The 12250-nt window shown below is 45.0% G+C and overlaps 1 protein-coding gene across 1 annotated transcript in view; it reads left to right on the top strand.

Annotated features, from left to right (window-relative positions):
• Positions 1-2147: 2147 nt before the first annotated feature.
• Positions 2148-12250, top strand: part of LOC128441840 (myosin-7) — a 16827-nt gene continuing 6724 nt past the window's right edge. The window contains exons 1-29 of the mRNA XM_053423948.1: positions 2148-2247; positions 3010-3113; positions 3603-3746; positions 3841-3997; positions 4188-4215; positions 4388-4481; positions 4611-4703; positions 4791-4854; positions 5349-5447; positions 5734-5837; positions 5918-6056; positions 6479-6597; positions 6676-6825; positions 7335-7505; positions 7601-7780; positions 8213-8345; positions 8506-8579; positions 8732-8819; positions 9158-9275; positions 9392-9515; positions 9604-9740; positions 9882-10052; positions 10181-10265; positions 10463-10705; positions 10784-10960; positions 11235-11380; positions 11517-11607; positions 11692-11849; positions 12075-12250. The exon at positions 12075-12250 is cut by the window's right edge and continues 56 nt beyond it. Coding sequence (XP_053279923.1) covers positions 2148-2247; positions 3010-3113; positions 3603-3746; positions 3841-3997; positions 4188-4215; positions 4388-4481; positions 4611-4703; positions 4791-4854; positions 5349-5447; positions 5734-5837; positions 5918-6056; positions 6479-6597; positions 6676-6825; positions 7335-7505; positions 7601-7780; positions 8213-8345; positions 8506-8579; positions 8732-8819; positions 9158-9275; positions 9392-9515; positions 9604-9740; positions 9882-10052; positions 10181-10265; positions 10463-10705; positions 10784-10960; positions 11235-11380; positions 11517-11607; positions 11692-11849; positions 12075-12250 — 3667 coding nt within the window. The remainder of the gene's footprint in view (positions 2248-3009; positions 3114-3602; positions 3747-3840; positions 3998-4187; positions 4216-4387; positions 4482-4610; positions 4704-4790; positions 4855-5348; positions 5448-5733; positions 5838-5917; positions 6057-6478; positions 6598-6675; positions 6826-7334; positions 7506-7600; positions 7781-8212; positions 8346-8505; positions 8580-8731; positions 8820-9157; positions 9276-9391; positions 9516-9603; positions 9741-9881; positions 10053-10180; positions 10266-10462; positions 10706-10783; positions 10961-11234; positions 11381-11516; positions 11608-11691; positions 11850-12074) is intronic.

Raw genomic sequence — 12250 nt, 5'->3', positions numbered from 1 at the left:
AATAAGTGTTTGATATTTACCAAATTGGAGAAAAACTGCTCTGGCTCTATTCAGCTGAGGTTCATCTCAGCTCCTGGTCCTCCTACAGCTTGAGGACCAGGAGCTGAGGTTCATCTCGGCTGCTGGTTCTCCTACAGCTTGAGGACCAGGAGCCGACTTTGTGTTCTCACCTCAAACTTTTCATTATATCTCTACACTGAGTTTCATTTGATCCTGTTGTCGTGATTAGATGCAGACTCACAATCAGAAACACAAAGAGAGAGGGAATGTGAGATTCCAGCCGATAGATAATCTGTTAACAACTTTACGTGGTAGATGTAATACGATTTAAACAAACGCATTAATGATCAATCCATGATGAAACAGGAGAGGATGGAGTGAGGGAGAGATGGAGGTCTGATGACCATAGATGGATGGATGAGTCCATGAGAGAGAAAGAGAGAAGTATGGAGCGGCTCAGCTTCCATAGATAGAACAGGACCAGTAGCTGAGACAGAGGATGAGCACATGTGGCTTTAGCTTTGCCTCTCTGCTTCATTTTGGAATTCTATGACGACCACATCAGGCCTTTTATGACCGTCCACTGACACCAGCCGGACCAATCAGCTGCAGCGGAGGAGGTCACATGCTGCGGCGACCTTTACAGAGAGGTTATAAAGTGAAGCTGTGTTCTGTGTTCTTCAGATCATCCTCACATATCAGGCTGCAGCACAGACACAGAATCCACAGGAGCTCCGGACCAGACCAACCCGACACAGTGAGTACACCAGAGTCTGACTCGTCCCCCACATCCACTTCACAAAGTCTCTGGAGACGCCAGCGTCCTGCGAGGTCAGAGCAGATCCAGAGTCAGGTCAGGAATTTAAAAACTGCACCACAGCTGCTGAACCCACTCAAAAATCCAAACCTGTAAAATGTAGAAACCAAAGGAAGTGGATGATATTTATAAATACAAAGATGATGCATGAAAAACTGCTGCAGCTGCATCATCTTCAGTTTCTCTATGACCTCAATGATTCAGCACTGATCTAACTATCATTAGTTTAAATTATGAATAAGTCAGATTTGATTGACACAAACAAACAATCACAAACATCTGAAGTTGTCAGATTGAATTTAGAAGCTGATTTAATCGTCAACAGAACTCAGAGGTTCGTGATATCGACTGTATCTCATCTTCTATCTTTATAATATCTGTCTATGTTCTGCTCAGATGATGCATTCTGTTAAATAATGTTATGATAAGGGATGATCATAATTAACCATTGACCTACAATAAGAGTTTCCAGTTATAAAGTTAGATATTAATATGTGTACATATGAATCTGCATTGCTGGGCCGATATGTGTGAAGTATCTCTGTGCTGTTGTTTCTGAATCCGGTTGATAACTGTGATCGTTTCATGAAGAAGCTGTAATTCACTCACATGTCCACCAGGGGGACACAGAGCAGAGAGTCGAGCGTTAGAGGATGATGAAAACTTTATGGATGTTGGTTTGGTTCAGCGTCGTCACTTTGTTTCTCTGCTTTGGTGTTCGGCTGCTGTTTGTAGAAATTATAATTATAATTTATAAAATGTTATGTGTCACAGACAATCGTCAGCTCTAAATATTGTGTTGTTTATTGTGGCATTAGACATAAATATATTGAATCAGACATATTTCAATTATTCATATACGTAATAAAGCCGTCAGATGGACAGATGGACCCGAGCTCACACTGGATTCTGTTTTTATAAAAAGCGAAGAGATAATAACTTCATCTGTTTCTGATTCCAAGTTAAGACCTGATCACAAAGAGCAAACATCTGCTGCCTGACAGTCGATATCACTGGTTATATTTACTGTGAGGATTGTGTGTCGGTTGTGTGTCTGTGTGTGATGGAGGCTCAGTAATACAGGGAGAGTCTGTGGCAGCTGCTGGGAGATCGGGTGTGGAAAAGTTAACACTATAAATATGATTGTGTAGCTGGAAGTTTGGTGATTGGTCAAACACGTCCAACATGTGTACGAAGTGTCTGTCCTCACTTTACCTGTCTTAGTGAGGGGGGGGGGGGGGTGTCAGACGAGGGACAGACACACTAAACACACAATTCATTTGAAACCAGTGTCGGCTGGACTCACCTCTAACGATCCTCTTGTCCTCAGATGTCTCGGTTCCTGGACCTGGACGAGTTTGGAGAAGCTGCTCGCTTCATCCGTCTCACCAACCTGGAGCAGCTGGCTGCCATGGCCCAGGCCTATGATGGTATAACACAGTCATATTTATTCATATTCACTGTACTAATCCATATTTTAAATTAACATTAGAACTGTGGGGTTTCTACTGGTTTCTATTTAAAGCTGATTTCAATCGACATAACGACACAGTTGAGACCGAGGAACGTTTCTCAAGAACTCAGAGGTTGTGTTGTTGTTGTGTCTGAAAACTACACAACAACAACAACGCTGTGATAATTGTAATGTACAGGCAGCATTAGTGCGACACTGTACATTTGATTGTAAGAATTCACAGAGCAGATTCAAATCGTGTTGATGTTGAAAAACAGAAAAATGCAGCTACAGATGTTTTTTATTTTTTTATATCTGAGATAAAACGCTGGAGAACTCGACCAATCAGAAGTGTTCTCCTCTCCACTTCCTGTTCTCTCATCAAAGAGCTTCTTAACTCTGAGGCTCATCTAAAGAACAATTACATCACATCAGTTCGAAGGTTCCTCTGATGGCGGCCGACAGAAGTGTCCTCGAGCAAAGACGGCTCCACCGGCTGGATCCAACGTTTCCCATGATTCATTGCGTTCTCTGATTCACTCTTCAAAGAGGTGAAGGCGGCAGCAAGCGAGGCCAACACGTTTTAATACTCAACCGAACAGCTTGACGTTAAAACATCTGTTCAACGATTCTAAACAATCCAAGTTCCCACAGAGGTTCTTAGATCCTCTGGTCGAAATGTAGCTTGTGTGTTTGTTTGTGTGTAGAAATAGAAATAAGTGTGTTTCTTTTCTCTCAGGTACGAAGCGTGTCTGGATGCCTGACGAGACAGAAGCGTATGTAGAAGTGGAGCTGAAAGAAGTGAATGGAGACAAGTCCACTGTGGAGACCAAGGACGGACGGGTGGGTTAGTCAGATGGATAGTTAGTTAGTTAGTTAGTTAGTTAGCTACTTAGTTAGTTAGTTAGTTGGTTAGCTAGTTAGTTGATTGGCTAGTTAGCTAGTTCGTTAGTTAGTTAGTTAGTTGGTTAGCTAGTTAGTTGGTTGGCTAGTTAGCTACTTAGTTAGTTAGTTGGTTAGCTAGTTAGCTGCTTAGTTAGTTAGTTAGTTGGTTAGCTAGTTAGCTAGTTAGCTACTTAGCTAGTTAGTTGGTTAGCTAGTTAGATGCTTAGTTAGTTAGTTAGTTGGTTAGCTAGTTAGTTGGTTGGCTAGTTAGCTACTTAGTTAGTTAGTTAGTTGACTCTCTGCATTTCTCCACATTTATTGGGGAACTGAACTGACTCTTACGTATTAATGATAAATCTATAATCATCATTATGCTGCTCTGATCTTTGTACTGATCTTCACTCATTGGTCATGTGATCTTCACCCTGGTGGTTTCCTGTGTTTCAGTTCCTGGTGGTGAAAGGAGACGACCTCCAGCTCATGAACCCGGCGAGGTTCGACATGTTGGAGGACATGGCCATGTTGACCAACCTGAACGAAGCTTCTGTCCTTTTCAACCTGAGGAGAAGATACAGCATGTGGATGATCTACGTACGTATCTGAGTGGAGGCCACCCCCCCCCGACACACTGTCCTTATTCTCACTGTGTGTGTGTGTGTGTGTGTGTGTGTGTGTGTGTGTGCAGACCTACTCGGGGCTGTTCTGTGTCACAGTCAATCCGTACAAGTGGCTGCCGGTCTACTCTCGTGAGGTGGTCAGGGCCTATAGAGGAAGGCGGCGCACAGAGACTCCGCCCCACATCTACGCCATCGCCGACAACGCCTACACCGACCTGCTGCAGAGTGAGTCTGATATGACCTTTGACCTCTAACGTTGATGAGGCATCCTGACCTCACCCGGGGGGGTCCGATGAGAATTTAATTATCCTAATATTGTCCTATCATATGGTCATTCAGACGACATATTACCCAGAAGTCACTGCTCTACTGTTCCTCTGCTGGTTTTATTTCATGGCCTCGTTCTCCTCCACAGATCGAGAGAACCAGTCGATGCTCATCACGTGAGTCTCAACCGCAACAAGACCATTGTTTAAAAGAAAACTTCATTAGTGTGGAATGAACCTGTTTCATGCATTTTTCTACCTGGACCTGAATGACAATGCCTCTGTGTTGTTTGTTGTTGTTTGCTGTTGTGTGTTGCTGTGTGTTGTTGTGTGTTGTTGTTGTGGTCAGAGGTGAGTCTGGTGCAGGGAAAACAGTCAACACTAAGAGAGTGATCCAGTATTTCGCCATCATCGCTTCTCTGGGAGAACATGTGAAGAAAGAAGTTAGTCATCTCAACATCTCTTCTCTCTTCACCGTCTCCCTGTATTTTATATATTAATATGATATCATATTTGATATAAAACACTGAGTCACATAGTGAAACTGGTTTTCTCTGTCTCTGTGTGTTCAGGGAAACTTGGAGGACCAGATCATTGAAGCTAATCCGGCTATGGAGGCGTTCGGCAACGCAAAGACCATGCGAAATGACAACTCCTCTCGTTTTGTGAGTTTCCTGAGGACTGAGGCTTCGTCACTGTCAAAGGTTTAATCTTTATTATTGTGTGGTAACGAGTGTGTGTTTGTGTGGCAGGGAAAGTTCATCAGGATTCACTTCGGGACGACAGGGAAGCTGGCGTCTGCCGACATCGACATTTGTGAGTTTTCTATCAACTTCAGATTCTCTACAGCAGCTCTGGATGTTTGTATTTTGTGTTTTTATTTGTGTAGCACCCTCCACTGCCAAGGAGCTGAAACTGCAGTACAATACAATAAACATTTTTTTTTAAACATTTACAAGTAGCAAGGGAATAGGCCTAACATTTTTTATTTATTTTTGATTTCCTTTCAAAATAATCAGTGTATTTTCTGCAGCCTATTTGATGCACAAATTTACAATGTGATGAAAATAATGTAGGTTGTGATCTGAAAGGATTTTACAGGTAGTAATAGTGGATTAGATATTTCTTAAATCAAGTTTACTGCCTGTTGTTTTCTTAAATGTTTTAAAACTGGTTTAAAATGTTGTTTAAAACATCACAGAAACCAGGAAGCTCACAGAACTGAATTCATCACGATTCTATTTCCATCATGTCTGAACGATCAGACTCTAAAATAAAACCTAATTCGTCCATTTGTTCAATCTGATCAGATCTTCTGGAAAAATCCAGAGTCGTGTTCCAACAGCCGGGAGAGAGGAGCTACCACATCTACTACCAGATCATGTCCAATCACATGCCAGAGCTACAAGGTAACCCCGCCCACTGATACAACCTGTCCAATCACAAGCCAGGATCACCACCTATAAATAATGTTATTAATCTCATTAATATTCACTGATATTCATCTTTTTCTATCAAACTTTTAATGAACAATTAAAAATCAGAACGAATCCCGGGTCAGTCCCAGCCCGTTTGTATATCATCAAATTATCAAAACTAAACTGATCAGACCTGCACTGCAACCAGCCACCAGGGGGCGATCCAGGTGCTTTGTTATTGATGTGCTGTAATAGTTGTGGTTGTCGGTTGGTGCAGACATGTTGCTGGTGACCACCAACCCCTACGACTACCACTTCTGCTGCCAGGGGGAGACCAAGGTGGACAGCATCAACGACGCGGAGGAGCTGAAGCTCACGGACGTAAGTGACCTTTGACCTCAAAGAGACGCACAGCTCCGACGTCACGCTAACTCTGACCTCTGACCTCTGCCTGTGTGCAGCACGCCATGGACACGCTGGGCTTCACTCCTGAGGAGAAGTACGGCTGCTATAAGATCGTTGGCGCCATCATGCACTTTGGTAACATGAAGTTCAAGAAGAAACAGAGGGAGGAGCAGGCGGAGGCCGACGGCACCGAGAGTAAGAGCCGCCGCAGGAGAGCTGTGGATACACAACACTGCAGGAAGACACACACAACACACAAACATGGAAACACATCTGTTACATCATTGAAGAGGTTTGATCCATCTGGCTCTCACGCAAAGACACAAACTGTTTTTCATCGTCCGCTCATTTATTATGAGTCAAATTATAATAACAGAAACAATTTACCAGTCTCGTCTTTTTCGCCAATCAAACACAAATTGAATTGAAGTCGGTCAAAATCATTAAAAACTTCTGTTATTTATTTACCACGATATTTATTAATGTGCTTTTGTTTCACAGTTTTAAACATCATGAAATAAATTCCCTGTACCTTAGAGTTCAAGCTGTACATCCACTACTGTTAAATGTCATATTTGACTGTGTACATGTACGTGATGTGTGTACTGTGTGTTCAGGTGAGGATAAGGCCGCCTACCTGATGGGCATCAGCTCGGCCGACCTGCTGAAAGGCCTCCTGAACCCCCGCGTCAAGGTCGGGAACGAGTTCATCGTGAAAGGACAAACTGTGGAGCAGGTAACCAGATCCTGTTCATCCTCTGTCACTTTAAGCACTGAGTCCATCAGCTGATTGGATTCTCTTGTCTCTTCGCAGGTTAACTTTTCAGTTGCAGCTCTGGCTAAGTCCACGTACGACCGCATGTTCAAGTGGTTGGTGAGTCGCATCAACTCGTCCTTATACACCCCGCTGCCTCGCCAGTACTTCATCGGAGTCCTCGACATCGCCGGCTTCGAGATCTTTGAGGTAAAGAACAGAGAAGAACAGAGACATCCTGTCCAGATCCAAAAGTTCCTTCAGATACTAAATATCTATAGATTTCTGGATTTAAAACCTGTTTGTTGTGCAGGTGTAGAAATAGTTAGTCCTGGATTTGTTTTGTTTTTTAGAAGATGTCCTGAGCCCGTTAGCCTGGATTAGCAGTTAGCTTCTGTGACCTGCCCAGGAATGAATGATATCCTCGGTTAGCGGTTAGTGTTAGCATAGAATTAATGCTAGCCCGGGCTAATGCCAACAAGCGTTCACCTTTTCCTTCAAAATAAAATCAGGGTAACAGATATTAACGTGAATATGGACTTTTCAAAGCATCTTTCATTGGAGACTTAGTTTAGTAATTTACTCACATTTTACAATTTAAAGTTGCAGAATTTTAAAGGTTGATACCAGTTTATGTTCGTTTGTTTAAATATCCACCAGCGTTTTAAGGTGACATGTCTGTGACGCTGAACCACGGAAATGTTTCTGTCTTCCTGCAGTTCAATAACTTTGAGCAGCTGTGCATCAACTTCACCAACGAAAGGCTGCAGCAGTATTTCAACCACCACATGTTCATCCAGGAGCAGGAGGACTACAAGACAGAGGGGATAGAGTGGACCTTCATCGACTTCGGTCTGGACCTACAGGCCTGCATAGACCTCATAGAGAAAGTGTGTTTGTGTGTGGGCAATCGAATCTGCAGTCTTATTGTTGAATAAAGGTTTAGCATCGCCTTCATGAGAATAATCCCTGATTCTGTGTGTAGCCCATGGGTATTCTGTCCATCATGGAGGAGGAGTGTATGTTCCCCAAGGCCACGGACCAGAGCTTCAAAACCAAACTCTATGACAACCATCTGGGGAAGTCGCCCAACTTCCAGAGGCCGCGGCCGGACAAGAAGCGCAAATACGAGTCGCACTTCGAGCTGGTTCACTATGCTGGAGTGGTGCGTATCGGCCATCTTGTTCCTCTGCACCAGTTGATTGGTCAATAGTTAATACAGATGTATAGATTTATAGAAAAACAAGTAAATATAAATGTTTTCACCAAATGATCCATTACAGCGGATAATCTCCATCACATCTTCAGGGACAATCATTGGTGAAATTAAAGTTGGAGGAGCCATAAGGAATATGTAGAATATGGACAGACATAGAAAGAATGTTACACTTACTGTTCTGCTGTGGTTCTCTTTGTACTAAAACCTCGAGAAATGAAAGAGTTTGATTCCAGAACTAAAAGTTAGATTCTTCCAAAGAACAAAAACGACTTGGCGTCCCTCAAGGCTCTTTGCTCGGACCTCTTCTTTTAGATTACGGAACAACCCAACATCACGAGATGGAAAAGACTCAAAGAGAAACTTGTGTTTTGATTTCAGGTTCCGTACAACATCACAGGCTGGTTGGATAAAAACCGAGATCCTCTGAATGAGACGGTGGTGGTTCTGTTCCAGAAGTCCTCCAACAAGCTGATGGCTAAACTTTATGATAACTACATCACCACTGAGATGGGTAACTAGACAAAGATTCCCACAGGTTCAAGTACTTCAAATGTCACAAAACCCAGACGCTGCAAATGTGAAAAAACCTGCTCACCTTAAAATAAATAGATATAAGAAAGACGAGTGAGGTGACACTGTAAAGTAAACTGTTTGTTTGTGATGTTTTTCAGCCTCTGACCCGAAGTATCAAACCAGACACAGGAAGAAATCACCTTCCTTCCAAACAGTTTCCCAGTTACACAAGGTGAGCTGTGGCAGACTCACAACAGCAGACAGTACATCTGGGTTTAGGTTCTTCAACAACCTCCTCGACTGGCTGTGGTTGGTTGAGACTCTCCACACTCGGGTCACCTCAGAGAAGTCTACAGCTCTTTGTCTCTGTGTGTTTAAATCCAGGAGAATCTGAAGAAGCTGATGACGACGCTCCGCTGCACTCAGCCTCACTTCGTCCGCTGCATCATCCCCAACGAGACCAAGACTCCAGGTACCCCCCCCCCCCCCCCCCCCCCCCCCGGTGGTGAGACGTCGTGTTCTCAGGTCGTCTGTCTGTTCGTCTCATTCTTGTATTGCCTTGAGGGAATTTCTTCTAATTTGATAGAAACATTCACTTGGATTCACTGATGAACTGATTTGATTTGGGTGGTCGGAGGTTAAAGGTCAAGGTCACATTGGCCTCATATGAGTGTGTTCGTGGACGAGCTGGAGACGACCTTGGTCAATATGAGGAAACACTCCACTGGGTGGTGGAGGCAGAGAGCTGCAGTAGAGACCTTCTTGATGCTGTTGCTGGAGATGTTTCAGGTGATTCCATGTGACTTCCAGGTGTGATGGATCCTTTCCGGGTCCTCCACCAGCTGAGGTGTAACGGAGTCCTCGAAGGGATCAGGATTTGCAGGAAGGGCTTTCCGAACCGCATCCTGTACGCTGAGTTCAGACAGCGGTGAGTCCGGAATCGAACACAGAAACACAAGCTTCTGTTTCAGTCCGGTCTGTGTTGGTACCTCGAGGATCTACAGCTGATTTTTAATCCATGTGCACTTTTGTCTGTTTTCCAAGTTATCGCATCTTGAATCCTTCTGCGATTCCGGAGGATTCCTTCGTGGACAGCAGGAAGGCCGTGGAGAAGCTGCTGGGCTCCCTGAACATCGACCACACCCAGTACAAGTTTGGACACACTAAGGTACAACACAGATATTCAGAGTATTCGATTGTGCTGTTACGAGTACTTACTTTAAACATGATCTGTGTTATTCCACTCTGCTCCTCAGGTGTTTTTTAAGGCCGGTCTGCTGGGTCTGCTGGAGGAGATGAGGGACACTCGTCTGTCTGAGATCCTCACCGTGGTCCAGGCCATGTGCAGAGGGAAGCTGCAGAGGAAACAACGAGAGAAGCTGATCCTGCAAAGGTCAATATGACGAGGAGGCGAGAGATTTGTATCCGGTTTATCTACTTAATACTGGGAAAGAAAAATCATTGTGTGCTTTTGGGAAATGTCGCCCGTCTCTGTGATACAAACACAGTTGTCGTCTTTATTTCTTCTTTGCAGAGAGGCTGTGATCGTGATCCAGTTCAACCTCAGAGCGTTCTTCACAGTGCGGAACTGGCCTTGGATGATGCTGTTCTATAAGCTCCGCCCCCTGCTCAAGAGCGCCCAGGTGGAGAAAGAACTGGCTTCTCTGAACGAAGATTTCACCAAACTAAAAGATGCCTTCGAAAGGTCAGTTCACCCGCCCCTCAGGAGAATCCCACTGGGACAATCGTACTCGATGGAAGATGTTTGGGTTTTATTTTTTTCTGCTCTTCTCTCTCTCCTCTTCTCTTTGATTCATTGTTTTTCTTCTTCAGGTCGGAGGTGAAGCGTCAGGAGGCCGAGGTGAAGCAGGTGGATCTGGTTCAGGAGAAAAATGACCTGTCTCTGCAGCTCCAAGCTGTAAGTGGCACTGAAACATCTCAAATCCTCTGTATCATCTCACCTTGGAGATGTTATTTCGCATTGAGGAAAAACGTTATTATAAATATAAATGCTCACTATATAACAGTCGATCTTCTGGCTTAGAAATAACACAACAGAGGAATTTGGGGGGGAATAAAATACATCTTAATTAATCAAACATTTCATAAACCCAGGAGCAAGACAACCTGTCGGACGCAGAGGACCGCTGCAACCAGCTGATCCAGTCCAAGATCTCTCTGGAGTCGAAGCTGAAGGAGATGCAGGAGCGGCTGGAGGACGAGGAGGAGCTGACCGCCACCCTGACGTCCAAGAAGCGCAAACTGGAGGAGGAGGCCATATCACTGAAGAAAGACGTGGACGATCTGGAGATCACTCTGGCTAAAGTGGAGAAGGACAGACACGGACTGGAGAACAAGGTGCGTCCGGTTGAAGACCTTCTGCCTGATGATGTCTGGAGTCGATCAGTTTAAATAATCGTTCCTCTCCCCCTCCAGGTGAAGAACATGTCCCAGGAGATGTGTGTTCTGGACGAATCGATAGCGTCTCTGAGCAGAGAGAAAGCCGCCCTGCAGGAAGCTCATCAGACGGCTCTGCACGACCTTCAGGCTCAGGAGGACAAATGTAACATGTTGGCCAAAGCAAAGACTCGACTCGAGCAGCAAGTGGACAATGTAAGAAAAGACAAATTCAGCCTGTGCACATGATGGTCTAGAACATTTAGTTTTCTTCCTATAAGTGTTTACAGTGTTGATATTCCCTCATCTCTTCTACGATGCACTGTTTTAAAATCCTCTGGTAAAATCTCTCGAGAACCCATTAGAACCTCCCGGAAGGCCACTGGAACCACAGATGGTTTAAAGTGTAGGATCTAACATGTTGGTCAGAGGCTCCATGAGTTTGTTCTCTGGTCTCTTACTGCTGCCCCCCCCCCCCTCGTCCATGCAGGTGGAAGGTTCCTTGGAGCAGGAGAAGAAGGTAAGGATGGAACTGGAACGAACCAAAAGGAAGCTGGAGGGGGATCTGAAGCTGTCCGTGGATTCAGTGAAGGAGCTGGAGACCCAGAAGGAAGACTTGGAGGATAGACTGAAAAAGTAACTTGTTCATTCAACCATTCAGTAGACGCAGAACTTCTGTCTTAGTCCAAGAATCATTTCTCCACACGGACTCAACTGATTACTCTTCTCTTGCTCTTTCCTTCTTGTCTGTTTCTCTTCACACTTCCTGAAGGAAGGACCAGGAGTTGATCCAGCTTCAGTCTAAAATGGAGGCTGAGCAGAGTGTGATGGCTCAGCTTCAGAAGAAAGTCAAAGAGCTTCTGGTTGGTTCAGGCAGATCCAGAACAGGATTTATTTAGCGTCACCGCTGCTCCAGGAGTGAACTGTGTCTGTGCTCGTTCCCTCAGACTCGCATCGAGGAGCTGGAGGAGTCGCTGGACGCGGAGCGGGCGTGGCGCGCCAAGGCCGAGCGCCAGAGGAACGACATCGCCAGGGAGCTGGAGGAGCTGGGAGAGAAGCTGGAGGAGGCGGGAGGAGCCTCTGCTGCTCAGATCGCCCTCAACAGGTCAACACATCAATGCTTCACTGATCAACACTCTGTATTTACAAACACAAACATCTCTCAGCATCCGGCAGCTACAGCTCATTTATTTTCCAGGAGTTGGTGGAAATGTTTGACATGAAAACTTTAGAAGATGAATATTTGTTGAGCTGTTTTCTGCTGTAGCATTTAATCAGCTCAACTCATGTGCCACCGCACGTTAGCACTGATTAGCTCCGTGTCCAACAGGAAGCGAGAGGCTGATTTCCTGAAGATGCGGCGGGAGCTGGACGAGGCGGGGCTTCACCACGAGGTGACGGCCGCCACCTTGAGGAAGAAGCACTCGGACACGGTGGCGGAACTCGGCGAACAGATCGACAATCTGCAGAGAACCAAACAGAAACTGGAGAAGGAGAAGACGGAGT

Source organism: Pleuronectes platessa, chromosome 6 (genome assembly GCF_947347685.1).
Source record: "Pleuronectes platessa chromosome 6, fPlePla1.1, whole genome shotgun sequence".
Taxonomy (NCBI): Eukaryota; Metazoa; Chordata; class Actinopteri; order Pleuronectiformes; family Pleuronectidae; genus Pleuronectes; species Pleuronectes platessa.
The sequence above is the reverse complement of the archived record's forward strand: the minus strand, read 5'-3'. Positions and strand labels throughout refer to the sequence as shown.